The sequence below is a fragment of the Fukomys damarensis genome, unplaced genomic scaffold, assembly GCF_012274545.1.
Source record: "Fukomys damarensis isolate Sample0158 unplaced genomic scaffold, DMR_v1.0_HiC HiC_scaffold_14, whole genome shotgun sequence".
Taxonomy (NCBI): Eukaryota; Metazoa; Chordata; class Mammalia; order Rodentia; family Bathyergidae; genus Fukomys; species Fukomys damarensis.
Genome location: NW_022900926.1, coordinates 83,633,043 through 83,652,906, shown reverse-complemented (window position 1 = coordinate 83,652,906; position 19,864 = coordinate 83,633,043). Strand labels below are relative to the sequence as shown.

General features: G+C 33.6%; 1 protein-coding gene across 3 annotated transcripts in view; it reads left to right on the top strand.

The window, feature by feature from the left end:
• Positions 1-19,864, top strand: part of Fhl5 (four and a half LIM domains 5) — a 45,697-nt gene that overhangs the window by 18,876 nt on the left and 6,957 nt on the right. For all 3 annotated transcript variants that reach the window (XM_010603649.2, XM_010603650.3, XM_010603651.2), the window contains 4 exons: positions 12,859-13,026; positions 14,036-14,210; positions 15,385-15,554; positions 19,160-19,346. In XM_010603649.2, the coding sequence (XP_010601951.1) occupies positions 12,871-13,026; positions 14,036-14,210; positions 15,385-15,554; positions 19,160-19,346 (688 nt within the window). In that variant the 5' untranslated portion in view covers positions 12,859-12,870. The remainder of the gene's footprint in view (positions 1-12,858; positions 13,027-14,035; positions 14,211-15,384; positions 15,555-19,159; positions 19,347-19,864) is intronic.

Sequence of the window (19,864 nt, the reverse complement as noted above, 5' to 3'; positions counted from 1 at the left end):
GGGTAGAAGAGAGATGAAAGGAAAAATATGAAATGGGATAGAACCTTATATCTCTTCCCTCCTTTGAATCTACAGTCTCCCTAGAGTTGACTATTCTGTTTATTAAAAAAAAAACAACATATATTACCTGTTAGAATAGAAACTTCCACTATATGCATGCAAAATTCTTTGCTACATAATGCTATGTTTGCATTATTGTTTCTAATGACAAGCATAATGAAAGACTAATTTACCATTTCTCTTTATTTTCCATCTACTCATTAAAAAAAACTTTTACAAAACAAAACATATAGATAAAAAATGTTTATACATGCAAAAAATTTTTAAAAACACTTTAAGAAACCAAACATCCTAATACTTAAAACCCTCTGTCCAACAGCCCTTTCCCTGTTTCACCTTCAGAATTTAGATAATCTTAAATTGTATTCTGCATTTTGTATTTATCATCCTCATACCTGTTAATAATAACTGTAGCAGTAAATATTTCTAATTCCTAATAATTGATTTTTGCTGATTTGGAATGTTATATAAATGGCAACCTGGGTTAATTACTCTTCTGCAGTTTGCTATGTACTCAATATTACAAAGCAGCTATTCCCAAACTTTTTGGACCCAGGGACCAGTTCTGTGAAAGACAGTTTTTCCACAGACCAGGAAGGTGGATATTCCAGTTCCTAGCAGGCCATGGCTACTGGTCTGTGTCCAGAGGATTGGCCACTCCTGTTATAAAGTTCTTTTACATTAAAGAGAGTACTTGTAAGTCATCTGTTTCCATTGTTGTATGGCAATATGTTGTACAGCTATACATATATTTATTATATCCATTTTCCCTCTGATGGATAATTCAGATTGTTTCTTGCTTTGACTAGTATGTTATTCCTAGCCTGATGATATTTTGTGTATACGTGTTGTAGAGAAACTTGTTAAATTATATTTCAATGGTTATTCATGAAATTGTGAAGGTTTCCTTCATTTTTAGCCATGTGGACATACTATTTTTGCATCTCTTTAGGTCATTTCTATTTTTATTATGTTGCTCATTTTTTTCCTTACTCATTTGTACAACTTCCTTATGTGTTCTGGGTTTGAGCTTTGTTGATTAATGTGTTGCAATATTTTCTCTGACTCTATGGGAAATAGAGTCTTATTTGTGTCTTTTGGCAGAGGGTCTTAAATTTAATTTAGTATAATATACTAAATATTCCCTATAGAGCCAGTACTTTTCTTCCTTAAGAAATCTTTTATAAGACCAGTTCATAAAGACATTGTATATTCTCAAAGAGTTATGGTTTTTGTCCTTACTATAGTTTTTGTCCTTGCTGTTTATAATCTACAGGAAATGACTTCTTCTGTGATGCAAAGTACCAAACTAGTTTCCTTCTTTCTTTACATGGAAATACAGCTAACCCAAAACCACTTACAGAAGGCCATTCTTACACCTTATCTTTCATCAGTGCTCCATCATCCATACATCTGTGGGTTTATTTCTGAGTTCTCCGTTTTGTTGCAATGATCTAAGTGTCTTAATCCTGTATTTGAACCACACTGGGCATTGCAGAAGCTTTAAGCTGATTCTGCACGCATTCCTGCCTTGTTCACGAGTGGCTATTCTTGGCCCTTTGACTTTTCATATTTGAACTTTTCAAATTGAACCACCTTGTAAAATATCATAGAAAATAACCTGAAAATATTCTGTATTGACCTATATGGCAAATGGAGGATAAACAGCACCTTCAGAATAGTGAGTCTTTCTGTCCATTAGTATCATATATCTTTCTTATTTATTTGCGTTTTCTTTATATTCTCAAAGTTTTTGTAGTTTTTATATACACAAGTGTCATACATTCTTCTGAGATCTATTATAAGATGTCTCAGTGGTTTTAAATGGCATCATAAATTGTTTAGAATTTTACTTTCCAATTTTTGCTTTATATTGGAATATAATAGTTTATTCCTATATAGACATTTTCTCCAGCAATTCTCATAACTAACATAAATTCTTACAATTTATTATACAGTCTTTTGGATTTCCTTAATAGAACATTCATGAATAACAAGTTTGTTTCCTTTTAATTATTATACTTTTGTTTTACTCACTTTAATGTGCAGTCTATGACTTCCAGTATAAAGCCAAATGGGAGTGGTGATTGTGGGCATTCATTTTTACTTCTTAAACTCAAATAAAATGTTTAACATTCATCAATAAGTATAAATTTTGCTATTTTCTTTACGAGGCATTTATTTCCACTTTTAAAACACAGCAAGGCTATTAATTATTAAGGAATTATTTTTCCTTCCTTCATATTCATAAAAATTAAAAACAAATTTAATCGATATCAAATAAATGCAATGTTCTTAGCAAAATAAGATGATAGTGTTATAGTTTTTTAAATCATATTGATAAAGTTCCTTTTATTTTTAGTTGGATGAGTTTTAAATTTTCAATTAAAGTAAAATTTCATCAAATGTTTTTAGCTAATGAAATAATTTTAAAACCTATTCTTATTTGGTTAAAGTGGTGAAATATGTGATTCACTTTTGAATCTTTAACTGAATGTTCACTCTTGAAATAAAATGAGTTTGATCATGGTATATTAATCTCTTCATTTGTCACTGAATTCAGTTTGTTGTTATTTGGGTCACATTTTTGTGTTTATTACTATAAGTATTATTGACTTATAAATTTTGATCTTATGAAATTTTGGTATCAAAATTTTAAGAGGCTTTAAATTAACTAAAGCTTGTTCTCTCATTGCAAGTATTTGAGACTATTGATGTATGACTGGTATAATTTCATCTTTTATAGCTTGGAAAAATTGATTGGTGGAGCCAATGGCTTGTATTTGACATTGTGCATTTATCTAATAGTTATCAAAATGTTGTAATTTTATATTTCTTCTTATCGGTTTGAATAGTTTTACTTAGCTTAGAATTTTCCCATTTCAGCTCATTTTTTCAAATTCTTTGGCACAAAGTTTTAGCACACAGTCAATATTTATTTAGATTCCGCTACATAATGACAATTTTTATTTTTTCACTCTTATCCGCATCTCTGAGAGTCAATGCCCTTTTACCTAAAGAAAACTTGGTATTTATTTAAATATTGCTGCACTGTTAAATTTAGTTTCTGGTTGTCTGAAAATGTCTCGTTACCATCATTATATCAGGTCCTAATTTATTTTAGCAATTTTGATACATCTTTCTTTTTTTTTCATTCCCTACTCAAAAATAGGTATCCTTTTAATTTTTTGATAAATCTGAGTAGCATTTTAAATCCATTTTGGTGTTATCTTTAATTTTTATTAGATTTCTCCTAATGTGCCCAACATTATGGTTTTTAAATCTTGAGGTTCATTGTTTTCGACTTTTAAATTTGCAGGATGATGTGCTGTGTCAGTTTTGGAAAATTGAACATTGTATTTTCAGATGTAGTTTGTTTAATTTTCTTCTCTTCTATCCTAACTCTGTCATCTCTGTTTTCTGTTTGTTTTGGTTCTTAAGTATACCTTCCATATCATTTCTCAGAATGCTTAATTTTATATATTTTCAATTTCACTATTTATTATCTCTTTGATATTATCCACTCTTTGCTAAATTTCTCTATTAAGTTCCTGTTTAAGTCATTCTATAGTTCAGCAGAAAATTTATGCTTCATTATTTTTCATTATTTGAAATTATCTCCCAAAATTTCTGGTCATTATTTACTTCTTTGAATGTACTAAAGACATACTTATGATCTGTGTCCTATAACTTTAATATCTTACCCTGTGTGTGTTCCCATTGTTTCTTTTATTCAGTGTGTTGTCATCTTCATTTGGAGTCAGGCATTGTATAAAGGAAAATATGTGAAAGTAATTGCAGCCTAGGTTGATGTTTTCTCCCTCCCAATATGATGAGAATTTATTCTTTTTTTCTCATTGAGTTTATTGGTACTTTTTAGGTATACAGTACAGTTATATTCATTATTGAGATCTTGCACCTTTACATGACAGGTCTTGGTTCTCATTTTTCCCCTTGTCCCTGCCCTCCCTTCACCCCTCCTTCCCTTCCCCTTTACAAACACTTCATTTCCATTTTTTCAATTTCTCATATTTTTTCTTTTCCCTTACTGGCTTTCCCCTACCCTTCCTACTTTACCTACACCTTTAGCCCCTTTCTTCCTTTTTCACATTGTCCATTATATCATTAGGATCTTATGTACTATTATAGTTTGTTTACAACAGAGAAACTATTCAGTATGTACACATGTGTGACTTACTTATTTCACTTAGGAGTATATCCTCAATATGTGTTCATTTTCCTATGAATGAATCTAATTTCTCATTCTTTATGGCTGAGTACTATTCCATTTTATAAAAAATCCATATCTTCTTTATCCAGTCTCCAACTGATGGGCAAATGGGCTGTTTCCAAGTTTTAGCTATGACAAACTGTGCCACTATGAACATAGGTGTGCATATATCACTGTGGTGTGATTCTTTTAATTCTTTTGGAAAGATACCCAGCAGAGGGATGGCTGGGTCAAATGCAACCTCTAGTCCCAGCTCTTTGAGGTATCTCCATATTGATTTCCTTAGTGGTTGCACCAGTCTGCACTCCCACCAACAATGGAGAAGGGTTCCTTTCTCCCCACAACCCCACCATCATTGAGATTCCACCTTACCCCACAAAGAATGGCTGCTATCAAGAAATCAAACAATAACAGAGGAGAATTTATTCTAATGTTCATTTAGGGATGCTAGTACTAAGATTAATCTTAATATAATTTTAGGTACTAAAGTAAGTCAAAGCTGGGCTTCTGTCTGTGAAAGAACTAGTTCTGCTTGCTCCTTATTTCGAGGGCTCCTTATTTCAGAGTTTTGCCTACACCATGATGGGTTTATTGGACCTATTAATAGAGAAAATCCAGATCCACCTACTTACCATACGTCCTGTTACCATATGAGGATTGTCAAAAGGATTGCTTAGCTTCCTAAGCAGTTCCTTAATTTTCTCCTCCTGATTTTGTAGATGTTTCTTTAAAAAGAGGATGCCAGATATTAAGCTTGTCTGTGTTTTTCTTCTCTGCATGGACTTTACCCATGAATTTTTCATGTTTTATTAATTCTCCGATACCTCTAAGGTGATTTGTTAAAAATGTATTTTTGTGCAGCTTGCCAGCATCAACAGCAACAAGGACATGTCTTTCATTTCACATCTACTTTCCAATTTTTCCACATGTGAGCAGAGCCAAATTTCCACCTGAACACTCACTAACTTTTATAGGGTCCTATAGACACTTTCAACCTGTCATATCAGAATGAGAATAGAGCCAAGATTAAGAAAGCCAAACCATAATATCTAACTAATGATCCATCAAATGCCCCATCTCCAAGATGTTTTCTAATTTTACCTTGCTGAAATTGTTTTTCCTTTCCTTTAAACTGGTGGTTTTCAACCCTCAATGTTAGTGCCACTTAAGACCTGAAAAATATTTAATTTTTAATCCTTACCTCCAGAAGTTGATATATTGGTTTGAGGGAGTGCTCAACTTGAAAATATAAATTATTTGAATATTCCCAAACACTGCTATTAATGTTTATTACCTTTCATTTCTCCTTAACCCTTTCCCAGCTTTTTTTAGTTTAGTTTTTTTGTTGTTGTTTAGTTGTTTGTAAAATGCCCTTACTCTTGCTACTAGATTATAAATTCTCTATAGATGGGATTTGAATCTAATGTATTTTCATATTCTTTAAAACTTCTAGAAGATTGCTTTACAAAAAACATGTACTCTATATGCTTATTGAACACACGAATAAGTGAATGTGGTGTGATGTCTTGTAAGCAGGGACACATTAAGGATACCAGGCAAGGCATCTCATTCTTGTGTCTCTCCTACTCAACATGCTATCAGGTACAACCACTGTGAATCTATTCATTCTTCTTAGCATGATAGAAATGTAAGTGGATATATCACTCACAGCTTTAGTCTTCTTATCAATAACTCACTGTAAAATATAACTTGACACAACATTATTCTTGATTTAAAAAAGAACACCTAAGAAACTGCATTCTCATTAATGAAGACTATTACCAGTAAATGTACAAGTCTAAAATCTGAAGGAGAAAACTGGAGAAATAAAGCCTATTCTTGCTGATTTCTAAACTATCTATATATTTTTATACATTCAGTGCACCTCTCAGGTAATCTTTTAAAACCATAGTTGCAATCATAAACATTTCTCATCCTAAATATTGTATCGATTGAAGGACTAATTTGAAGGCAGTTTTAAATAAATATCTAAATTATACATCCCAGTTTAATCGCTACCATTCCACTCCTTCACAAGTTAATTGCTAATCAGTTGTGACACACTGTTAATACTGAGTGTTAAGAAACATAATTCAGCATCGCTCAGAGATTTTAAATATTCAAAATCAAAATTTTCTCAATATGTTTGACAAATTAATACTCAGACACAACTGCTGTGAAAAGAATTAGGTAGTCATCATCCTCTTTCATACAGTTTGACCTATTAGACAGTGATTACACACAGGCCATTGGGCCTGCCCTCTAGACACAATTATTCTCTGAGTATTTAAAAATATTAATGTTAGGGATAAATAACAAGAGAAACTACATATGATGCTTAGAAAACAATAAGGAGATAAAAAGTCATCTGGTTGAAAAAAATTCAGAGTCTTATCTCTTCAGTCCACTCCCTCCCCTTTTAGTTTGAGGCTCAAACAGTTTTGAAAGCTTTAATGTTCAGTCTATCCTTAACACAGCAGATAAAATTTAGTGTCAAGAATCACCATTTTCCAATTTCAGATTGAGATCCTGTCCTATTCTTTCGTTTGTCTTCTCTTTTCTTGATAATTAAAAATGATTGCTTGGTTGCTTGTTTCCTGAAAGATTTCAAATAGATTAACTTGCTTAAAATCTTCCTAGAAAAGTCTTTCTTTTAGTTACCTTTTACTCCTTGATGGTTATAATAGAATTCATGTCACTTACATGGTTATAACACCTCTATAGTTTAAAATATTTTTATTGGTACAGTTTAGATATATAACACAGTTACATTTATCATTGGGATCTTGTATCTCTTACATGACATATCTTGTTTCTTATTTTTCCTATTCTCCTAGCCTCCCTTTCCTCACTCTACCCTTCCCTATTTAGAGAGACTTTGTTTCCATTTTTCCTTTTCTATAATTTCTTCTCTTCCCTTTTTACATTTCCCCCTACCTCTCCATTTGCCCAATAACTTTAGAACTTTTCTTCCTATTACAATATATCAAGTATACATTTTCACCATTATTTACACTTTTAGTTTATCACACAGAGAAACTGTATGGTATTTACATATTTGTGTCCTATTAATTTCATGTAAGGATATGTGCTCAATGTACATCCCTTGAGCTATAAATGTCTCTAGTTTCTCAATATTTATGGATGAGTAGTACTCCATTTTATAAAAATACCACATCTTTATCCAGTCTCCAGTTGATGGGCAACTGGGTTGTTTCCAAGCTTTAGCTCTTACAAACTGTGCTGCTATAAACATGGGTGAGCATATATCACTGTGGTATGATTCTTTTAATTCTTTTCGGAAGATACCCAGCAGGGGACTACCTGGGTCAAATGGAACTTTCAATGGTAGTTGTTTAAGGTATCTCTATATGATTTTCACAGTGCTTGCACCAGTCTGCACTCCCACCAACAATGAAGAAGGGTGCATTTCTACCACACCTTCTCCAGCATTTGTTATTAGTTGATTTCTTGATAGCAGCCATTCTCTGTGGGGTGAGGTGGAATCTCGGTGTTGTTTTTATCTGCATCTCTCAAATGACCAGTGATACTGAACATTTTTTCATATATTTATTTGCTGTTTTCACTTCTTTGTCTGAGAAATGCCTGTTCATTTCAGATGCCCATTTTTGAATTGGATCTTTATATACGGGGACTTGATTTTTCTTTAGCTCTTTATATACTCTAGATAGTAGACCTTTGTGAAACAGCTGGTAAAATTTTTTTCCCACATTGTAGGCTGTCTCTTAGCTCTGTTGGTGGTTTCTCTTGCAGTGAAAAAGCTTTTTAAAAAGATGAGATCTCGGTTTTTGATTATTTGTGCTAGTTCCTGTGCTACAGAGGATTTGTTCATAAAGTCTTTTCCTATGCCAAAGTCTTCAAGAGTTCTACCTTGCATATCTTCCAACAAATTTAGTGTTTCTGTTTTGATATTTAGATCTTTAATCCACTTCAATTTTACTTCAGTGCATAGTGAAAGATAGTGGTCCAGTTTTAATATTTGGCAAAGTTGAAATCCAGTTTTTCCAACACCATTTATTGCAGAAGCCATCTTTCCTCCGGTGAGGATGGTTGTTTCCTCTGTCAAAGATGAGGTAGCTGAGTATATCTGAAGTTGGTTCTGCATCTTCTAATCTATTCCACTGACCCTTGGGTCTGTTTCTTTGTCAATACCATGTTGTTTTTATCACAGTGGCTTTGCAGTATGGTTTCAAGTTGGGGATTGTGATACCACAGGCCATGCCTCTGTTGCCTAGAATGGCTTTTGCTTTTCTAGGTCTCTTCTCATTCCAGATGAATTTTGGATTGTTTTCTCTAGTTCTGTGAAGTTTACTATTGGTATTTCAATAGGGATTGCATTGAATCTGTATAGCTGTTTGGGAAGTATGGCCATTTTCACTCTGTTAGCTCTTCCTACTCAGGAACAAGGGATATCTTTCCATTTTCTTATATCCTCTTCAATCTCTTCTTTCAGAGTGTTGTAACTCTCAATGTAGAGGTCTTTTGCTTCCTTTGTTAGACTGATTCCTAGATATTTCATTTTTTTGGATGCTATTGTGAAAGGGATTATTTCCCTAATTTCTCTCTCAGTGAGTCTGTTATTTGTGTACAAGAAGGCTATTGATTTTTGAGTGTTTACCTTGTGTCTATATGCACTACTGAATCTGTCAATTAAGTCTAGAAGTCTTTTGATGGAGTATTTTGGGTGTTCTGTGTAGAGTATAATATCATCAGCAAATAATGACAGTTAACTTCTTCCTTTCCTATCTTTATTGTTTTTATTTATTTATCTTGTCTCGTTGCTGTGGCTAATGTTTCCAAAACTATATTGAACAGGAGTGATGAGAGTGGACATCCTTGTCTTGTTCCTGATTTTAACATGGAGGTTTTCAGTTTTTTACTATTTTGTATGTTGTTGGCTGTTAGTTTTTCATATATAGACTTTATCAAATTGTACTAAAAAACCATCTATTCCCATTTTATAAGGGATTTTCATCATGTTATATTTTGTAATGCTTTTTCTGCATCTATAGAGATTATCATATGGTTTTTGTCCTTGACTCTGTTAATATAATGTATTACATTATTGATTTATGTATGTTGGACCATCCTTCCATCCCTGGGATAAATCAACTTGGTCAGGGTGTATGATCTTCTTGATGCCCCTGTGTATTCTCTTTGCCAGTATCTTATTGAGAATTTTTGCATCTATGTTCAATGGCAAGATTGGCCTATAGTTCTCATTTCTGATTGGGTCTTTTCCTAGTTTGGGAAACAAATTAGCACTTGCTTTCAGAAATGCATTTGGAAGTATTGCTTACTTTTCATTTTCATTGAAAAGTTTAAAGAGTAGTGGCAGTAGTTCTCCTGTAAAGTTTTTGTAGAATTTATCAGTGAATCCCTCAGAACCTGGGCTTTTCTTTGTTGGTAAATTCTTAATTACTTTTTTCAATTTCACTGATTATAAATTGGCATGTTTAGAATTTTGATATCTTACACATTCAACTTTGGAAGTTCATATGTTTCTAGAAATCTGTCCATTTCTTCTGTTTTTCTCCATTTTATTAGAGTACAGTTTCTCAGAGTAGGTATTGATGATCCTTTGGATTTCTGCAGGATCTGTTGTGAATTCATCTTTTTCATTCCTAATTGCATGGATTTGAGCCTTTTCTTCTTTCTTCTTCTTTTTTTTTTTGATAAGGTTGGCTAAGGGTTTGTCAATTTTATTTCTTCTTTTGAAAAACCAACTCTTTGATTCATTGATTTTTGTTTGTATCATTCTTAGTCTCGCTTGCACTGATTTCAGCTCTGCTCTTTATAATTCCCTCCCTTGTATGAGTACTGAGTTTGTCTTGCTCTTCTTTTTCTAGAAGCTTAAAATTCAGCATTAGGTTGGTTATCTCTGTTTTCCTAGTAACTCCTCTATTTTTAAGAAACTGTGTCCAACTGTTTTTATATCCCCACAGTTAAATGGCTTACTTCTTGAAAATGAGAACTGCATTTCTTAGTGTACTTTTCTAACCAAAAAAAAAAAAAAAGAGAAAATGTTCAGTTTGATCACTTACCTCAGATTTTATTCATTAAGTAAGCTAAAGAAGCTCAGACTCTGAAACAGGGAATTCAAATATCACTGAATAAATATTTAATAAATGTTGATATGTGCTAAATGCCTGCTGTCATTGTTGAGACATATAAATGCAAAAGAAGCCAGGCATGGTGGTGCATGCCTATAATCCCAGCACTCTAAAGGCTGAGGGAGGAGGATGGCTCTGAGTTCAAGATCAGCCTGGGCTACATGGTGAGTTCCTGGTCAGTTCAAACTACATAATGAGACCTTGTCTCAAAAAAATAAAAAGAAAAGAACAAGATTTTTAGATATTGGACTAATTTTCACTCTACCCAAGTAAGATTAATGTTGCTTTAATGAAAAAAAATGACATAATAAGAATTGACTTTATCCTTTTAAAAAATGAAGAAATATGGGCCAGGGATTTAGCTCAGTGGTTCTTCTGTCTGCCTCACAATCACAAGATCCTGAGTTGATCCCTGGTAGGAAGAAGGTGAAGGAGGAGGAGGAGGAGGGGGAGAAGGAGGAAGAGGGGAGAAAGAAGGAGTAGAAGAAGAAAATGAGGAGGAGGAGGAACAACAACAACACAAATATATTCCATTTTAAAAGAATTTTCTATGGAACATGCCTATTATGTGGATAGGATGAAGAAGGGGAACCATTTGATCTTATATTTAGACTTCTGACCTAGTCGTCAAATTCAGACATTATAATGTTGTGTTTATGTTGTTTAAAATTTAAAAATTAAAGCTGCCAATTTTAGAATCCCTTGTTTCTTCATTTTTATATTAATGGCCTTAGAAAATAGAAATGGCCTGGGAATTCCCAACCCTGTGAAGTCATGCTTCATGGTACTATTATGCACATCTAAAGCTAAATATTAATAGTGGAAATGACATCTATCATATTAAGTAATAAAAGCTAATTAAACTTCCCTTATTTCACTATTGAGATAAATATGTTCACTGTAAATGCTGATAAGAACTTTTCTTTAGAATCTTTTCAAGTGAATCTGATCTATTTTCCTGCTGTTTCCAAGCTTTTTGGAAATGAGTGTGCTTGCATTCCCCTGGATGGAACATTTCTGTGGAATTAATCAAACAGGATATTCAATGTCCCTGCAGATAATTTTGGCCATAATCCACTGGGAAATTTATTGACTAAGTTTTCATCTTCGCTGGGAAAAGACTCATGTGTTCCAAATCCTCAGTCTTTTCTCTACTTATTACTGAAGGATAGTATAGTGTAACTACTATATATAAAATTATTAACAATGTTATGTGGGAAAAATTCATCACTAAAATAAGAGAAAGCAAAACTGTAAGAGTAACAGTTAAAATGTAGTAAAAAAAACTGGCATCAAAGTGCCTTTAGAAAGCACCATAATTTTACTAAAATTTAAATTTTTATTTGAATTGAAGAATTGGAAAATATTCACAGATCCTAGAATATTTCAGAAAGTTCAGAAACTATAAACCCCATTTTTTAAGAAAAAACAGTGTTGTTACTCCTTCTGGTAATAATGAAAATTTCATGTTAAATACCTAATTATAAACATTTAAAACTCCATGCTTTGTTTCTTAATAGTGTTTCTAAATTTATAAATAATGTGAATTCTTATCCTACTCCTGGCTTCATGTTTCATAACAAATTTTCATTCTGTAAGAAGTTGATGCTTTTATTCATGTTATATACATGTAACTTTGGCTCTAAAGTCTGAGGGAGTCTCTTAAATTTTTTTCTACCCATAATGATTTTATCTGTACTTGTACACCTGGGCACTTCCTCAGCAGTAGGCACAAAGACCTAATACATATATTGAATCTGAACTGCTGAAGAGTTTTTGTGGTTGTTTGTCAGTTTGGTGAGGGACATTTAAGTGGAGATGTCCAGGAGACTGAAGCTAGCAGCAAATAGTACTTGGAGTCATTATCAAAATTAGAGTTATTGAAGCCAGAGATAAAGGTGTTATTACAACAGAGGGTATATGATTCAGGAAGACCCCAGGATTTATATATAAAATCCTTTATTAGGCATGCAGTAAAGACTTCAGACATAAAAAAGAAATAATGGACTAGAAAATAGCAAGGTACTTGATTATTTCTATTTAAGTTTGAATAAAAAGAAGTCTCCTTTCCACCAAAATCCATCACAATTATTCAAGATGGTAAGTGATTACAGTAAAAGCACTATTAACAGGTCATATTTATGTCCCTGAGATGAAACCATGCTATTTTAACAAACATCATATTCTCATTGACCTCACCATTAGCTCACAATGAATACAAGATGTTTTTCTTGATCTCACTTGGTGCTTTTCTAATTTTTTTGAAAAATATACAATAACCGCCAAGACGAAAGGGTAGTCTTTCCTAAATCACTCCAAGCATCCATGACTATGAGCGTGTTTTCCAAAGTTGGTAGATATTTTTTCACTTAATAAAATATAAATTCATTCAAGTGCTAGACTCACAGGGTTTATCATTTTCTTATTTGAAAGGATCAAGACAAAATGACAACTCAGTTTGGTTGTCAACACTGCACAGCATCACTTCTTGGGAAGAAGTATGTACTAAAGAATGACAGCCCATACTGTGTTTCTTGTTACAATCATATCTTCTCTAATTATTGTGAAGCATGCAAAGAACCAATAGAATCCGATTCCAAGGTAGGTCTCACCACAATTCACAGAATGACTGCTTATGTGTGGCAGAGAAGTGCCCTGGAATGCCTCCCTTCTCTGTTGACCTTTAACACTATTTCTGGGCTACTGTATATAAGAATCCTAAAAGTTATCATTAATCAAGTCCTAACCAATATGTTTAGCATTATGGGGATACATGCTTTAATTCTCATATGACCTTGTCAGGCAGTTTTTTATAAAGATAAAAGAAAATAAGCTATTTTCCTAAAGTTACACAGCTAAAATATTGAGTTATTTCTGGAATAACTAAGGGTGTAATTGAATACACAAATGTTTGAATGTAAAAAGGGTCAAATTCTGTACTTTTCTACTTAAAAATCAACCACATCTTCACCAAACTGCACATTCTAAACCTTTCCCCCTATCACCCATTCCTCATACATTGCTCACTTCCCCCTCCTCCTCCTCCTTCTCTTCTTTTTCTTCTTCCTCTTCCTCCTCCTCCTCCTCCTCCTCCACCTCCTGCTCCTCTTACCTCCTGCTCCTCCTCCTCCTCCTCCTCCTCCTCCTCTCCTCCTTCTTCTTCTCCTCCTTTTCTTTAATTAGGTGTTGTTACCTGTTTGTCTGTTTGAGAATGTACTCGGTGATAGACAGCTTGCCTAACATTTACAAGGCCCTGGGCTTAATCTTCAGTACTGCCAAAAATCAAACAAAAGTTATTTAAGTCTCAAAGAGCAATAGGATATTACAACCAAAAATTTGAAACAATTCTAGAAAAAATCTTTTTTTGTTAGTTATTTGAAGAACTATCAGGGAGTCAGTTTAATTTCTAGCAGCCCTTTGGGAACAAACAAGAAAGCCCCAAGTTCTAGCTCTTCATTTCCCAGAAAGTCTCCTAATCAGTAACAACTTCCGCTCAAGCTAATTGCACAACATATACGTGCTAGAGTCCCGGGAATGTTCAGTTTTATCTTATAAAACGGTCTGTTTTATTGCAGACACATTTAATTAACTTTTATTTCCTGTCTCAAAGGATCTTTGTTACAAAGGTCGGCATTGGCATGAAGGATGCTTCAGGTGCACCAAATGCTATCACTCGTTGGTGGAAAAGCCTTTTGCTGCCAAGGATGAGCGCCTGCTCTGCACCGACTGCTATTCTAACGAGTGCTCCTCAAAATGCTTCCACTGCAAGAGAACCATCATGCCTGGTAAGATCTCCAGGAAGCGCTGCGCTCTAACTAGAGCTGCGCTGCTTTTTATTAAATGCCGGAAGATGAGTGCAGGGCAGACAGAGCCCTGAGTCTGAGAAAGGCATCATCCTTGCTCTCTCTTGATCTTGTTTCATATATTTTAGAAAGGAAAGGATTGTTTACTCATTATTTGTAAACAGGTAATTTACAGTGTTCTGTTTTTTAAAAAATTAACTCAGAAATATTTTGAAGCAGCCTGAGCTGTGCAAGGATAAAATACACGCCAATGGCACTACTTTGCAAACCTTCCCTGGGGGAAGAAAAAATGACTTTTCGGAGGTTGGAGCCAAGTGATTTTTTGTCGCACTATACAAACTGGTATGAGAATCCATTCAAATCGTGCCACTGTTGGCAAGTATCTATTGTTGCTTCAATACATTTTGGTCCTTTTCTATATTACTATGAGTACCAGTAAAAGAGAAAGATATTATTTCTTCTTCTTCTTCTTCTTCTTCTTCTTCTTCTTCTTCTTCTTCTTCTTCTTCTTCTTCTTCTTCTTCTTCTTCTTCTTCTTCTTCTTCTTCTTCTTCTTCTTCTTCTTCTTCTTCTTCTTCTTCTTCTTCTTCTTCTTCTTCTTCTTCTTCTTCTTCTTCTTCTTCTTCTTCTTCTTCTTCTTCTTCTTCTTCTTCTTCTTCTTCTTCTTCTTCTTCTTCTTCTTCTTCTTCTTCTTCTTCTTCTTCTTCTTCTTCTTCTTCTTCTTCTTCTTCTTCTTCTTCTTCTTCTTCTTCTTCTTCTTCTTCTTCTTCTTCTTCTTCTTCTTCTTCTATTCCCTCAGCATTTCTAATATCCCCTCAATAACTATTATGGCCCAATTTAACTAAACCATTTGCAGCCATTCAAATTCTCCACTTCAAATATTTTCATATGTCTAAATTGCAGTTTTTGCAAGGCTTGGAAGAGTTTCAGCTAATGAATGAGTGACTTACTGTCATCATGGCTAAACTATATTGACTTTTCTTTCCTCAGATAAACATTTGTGAAATGTTTTAAAAAAGCTATTTTTATGAAAGGACAATTAATTTATTACCTTTATATTTAAAGTATATATTTTGAGTAATGTGATCCATAGTTGCTTAAAGAATAGAAAGTAATGCCTGACTTAGACTAAAAGATTCTTACTTTTGGGATGCAGGCTCTCGCAAAATGGAATTTAAGGGAAACTACTGGCATGAAACCTGCTTTGTGTGTGAATATTGCCGGCAACCAATAGGAACAAAGCCTTTGATCTCCAAAGAGAATGGCAATTACTGCGTGCCGTGTTTTGAAAAGGAGTTTGCTCAGTATTGCAACTTTTGTAAGAAGGTAATAATCTAAAGAGGATGAAGCTTATGGAACCTTCCAGACAATTCCTTTTTAGCTGCATCATATATTTAGAATGAACTAACACTATCATGTTATACACAGCTAAGGCATTCATGTTAGTGAATGCCCCAAACCACCAGCCATCACGATGAGGTTGGCTACTTATTTTTATTAGCTATAAAATTTCACCCAGAAGATAAATTTAACCCTCCAAATAGTGCAAGTGATTTGGTATTCCAGCTCCATTTACTGCTTTTATGCAGGATTTTATGTACTCTGATTGAGGTTGCACCTCTGTTTGAATACAGAATGTTTCTTAGAAAATAATTTTTTATCTATTCAGTGTTAACTGTTTCAGAGAAATATGGATTTGCCTCACAGCATGACTAAACAAGCTTGGGTAATTTGGTGTTTTACACCTTACATTACATTCCAGTGAAGCAAATGCCTTATTGGCTTGATGCTTTTGTATTTTCAAAGTAGGTTGGTAGGTTGAAGAGAGTGACAGGATCACGACGGACATTCAATAAACATAAAGACACAAAAAAGATCAGGAGCTACAGCCTACTCCACTTCTGATTCCAGAAAAAGTATGGCCTTTGTATCTGGGTTTCCATTCAAAGCACATTCTCCAATAGCAAAAGAGTAATATTCTAGAAGAAATTTTGTCAAATTAGTTTTTAGCCTCTAAGCTTTTATGTGAAAATTGGCCTGTGTCTATCATCTTGATGAAGAATGTGTTTCCTGAAATATATATTGATGCTTGGGAAGAAATTCTTGACCTGGGAGGCATCATAAGTTTTAAATGACACTATAAACTGTGATGAGAAAACTAACTCATGAAAACACATTGGATTAGTACAGCAGTTCCTAAGCATATATGATCTTTGGGCTACTTTGTCCAATCTCTTAAAACCATTTGAATGTGGACAGTTTGAAGTTTCATTATCACATTCTATATTTTTACATGTATTGACAATACCAGTATTACATTTAAGTTGTAACAAATACAATTTCCTGACCTAAAAGTATTAAATTGCACCATCATGATGGCTGAGAATCACACTGGATAACATGATATGAAATAATTTAATATACCGGAAGACCTCCATTTCCTTATGAAAAACACTGACATAGAAAATAATGTTGCAGACAACAGTGAGACCCTACTGCCCTGTGGCATAACAACCTTCACTGAGTTACCAGAGTCAGTGATGTTTAAAAACAAGTGCTACAAATAAAATGAATCAGTTTATCCAGTTTAGAGCGACAACTAAGTAGCCAATTTTAGGCCTCCTTTCTTAATGACTAGGCTATAATATTAATGAACCTTGTCAGAATATCCTAAAATGTGTTGAATACAATATAAACTTTCTTCCAGTGTTGCTATAAAGACTCAACACAATAACTCCAAAATATTAGGGGTGAGCAATATCTGATGGAAAGCCCTGGCATGTTCCAGGTTATAGAAGACTATGACATATTTAAGATATGATGTGAAGTCATCAGAAGTTTATGAAATGCTTATGTTGGGTAGTACACAGATTATGATATACCATGTTATTTTCTATTTAATTTTTAAAACTATAAGTTCCTGAAGAAAATACACATTTTTAACCAACAATAGAAATAAAATTTTAACCCAAATCAAAGACAAAATTTCTTTCTTAAAAAAGCTAAAAGTACTTGACAACTAGCCCCATAAACATTTTTCTACAGATTCTATTTTGCTACACCAAAATTTATTTTCTACCAAAAAGAAAATGATCTCAGATTACAAGTACTTTGAATTCAAATTCCTCAGAGTTCAAAGAGAGTTAAATGTATTCTTTAAAACTTTGTGTATCATCTACTGCAAGAAAAATCATTATTGTCTTTACTTTACCAGAGAGAGAAGAAACTTGTTCTCAATCCTGAGATCATCAGTGACAACACCAAGTTTAGATATTAGACTTCATCTTAGCCTGCCTAACTCTTCAAAAGGAATATAATCACAAGCAAACTACTTTTAACATTCCAGTTTCTACTCCTTAATTATACACACTTTGGTGCATACATCAAGTTGTATTTAGCTTTGAATACATTTTTCAAGTTTCAAATCTTTTAAGCATTGCCTGCTAACATTTGACCAAACAAATCAAAGGAATTGTAATTTCTGCTGTGACTGCTGTAAGGCATTTGAAATCAGTAGGGGCGTTTTAAATTGCTTTACTTCGCACACCATTATACTTCCCTTCAGTTACTCAGAATAATATTTTATTCCTTTAGGAAATATAATTTACATGAAATATCTTTAATTATAAATGTTTGTTATAAGATTAAAAATATATTTAGAATTTTTCAAAAGCACACATTTTTTAATTTGTCAGCCATAAGGTGACTTAAAGGTTAAATTTCATGCAATGTATGTAAGGTTATCTCAGATATCACCTTGCTTTAGTCTTTAGAAGATATGTGCATGATAACATTCCAGTTTTCTCAGCAACTCTCTAGTTCATTTGCCATGGATTTGAAAGACATAGTTATAAAATAGCTACTGCAGAATAACTGCACCCAATATTTATCCATATGTTTGTGAACAATCATGTTTCAAACCCCTGATAAATAGCACACATAGATTCAATTGATTTAGAAAAATATATTACTTTATGGAGAACTAAGAAATATCTCTGACCAAATACTACCACATGTGAAGGCTCTGTGTAAAACTAATGCCCTTATTTTGAGACCTAAAGCTGAAAACTCATCCAGCTATCCACAATACCCCATGTACTAGACACAATATTGGAATTACTTCTCAGAGAGTTTGTCTTTCAGAATTCGTTCATTCAAAGAGGACTTATCAAGTTGCTATATGTGCAAAATGACCTCGACTCAGAATTGTATGAATGGTTAAGTACATGAGTTGTAGAGTCAGAGTGTGCAGGCTTGCACGTCATTTCTCTGAGGCCAGGGCAAGTAATTTAACCACTCTAATCATCAGCTGTTGCTCATCTATAAGCGGGGGTGGAATAAGAGTATCATGAGGATGAGGAGGATGAGAATAAACAGGAGAGGTCAGCTTTCAGCACAGTGCTGAAGACTGTAAAGAGCACTTTAAATATGTAAGTCTTATTAACAAAAGAATTCCATTCAGTATTTCTACTCATATGCATTCTTGAAACTAGTATAAAGGAAAATGTGGATTTTTTCATGATTCTTGAAAGTTAGGTATTGTTATAAGAACATAGTGTAGAAATATCTTAACTATGATGGTAAATCTTTGAAGATTAAAATAGGAAATCTGAGATAAAAAGGAGTTAAATCAGGCATCTGTTTTGTTTTGTTTTATCTTCCTTAGTCCACAGTGACCCTGCCTTTCTCTCTGATCCACTGTAGGAGAAAATTAGAATGATTTTCTTTTTTTGCCAGTTCTAGTTAATCCCTATAATGTTTGACTGCTCTTATTGATTCAAAAACATTACAAAAGTTTCTGAGGGAAAAGGACATGCTAACAAGATGATAGAGTAGTCCAAATCACCAGTTGTGGACATAGAAAAAAGTCAGGAAATGGTTTGAATTATAGTGGCACCCACATTCACTGCCTCTTTGTGATCCTTTGATAGGTGATAACTTCTGGAGGAATAACATTTCTTGACCAGCTATGGCATAAAGAGTGTTTTCTATGTAGCGGCTGTAGGAAAGAGCTTTGTGAAGAAGAGTTTATGTCCAGAGATGATTATCCATTCTGCTTGGACTGCTACAACCATCTTTATGCCAAAAAGTGTGCAGCTTGTGCCAAACCTATCACTGGTAAGTTCTTTGGCTCAATGATCCTTACCATAAGACAGAACTGTATAAAATGCTACCTAATTAATTTAGGAAATGCAAGGAAAACATGTAAATCTTTGAGATAAACACAAGTGAGACCCATATATTTAAATATTACATGGATCCCCAAAGAAAAAGAAAGAGTATAATTTGGGTGGCTATATTCCATTTAAAAAATCCCTGAAAAGAAGTTAAACACTATATCTAATGGTACAGATTCTAAGTCACAGTTCAAGGAAAGAAAAGAACAGGATGAGCTAAGAGGCCAAAGAAGATCATAATGTGCAGGACTGATTTGAGACACATCAGGGTTTTAATGAGAGGAAGGGATACTAATAAATCAGAATCCAGTTTAATTCCAAGCAAGGGCCAAGCTGACTTAAAATACAAAAAGTTTTAACTAAGTGCGACTAGTCTATAAAATATCTGAAGCTGTAGTGATTAGGACAGCATAGATCAGGAATTAATTAAACTTCATTGTAAGATGTTTCTAACATATG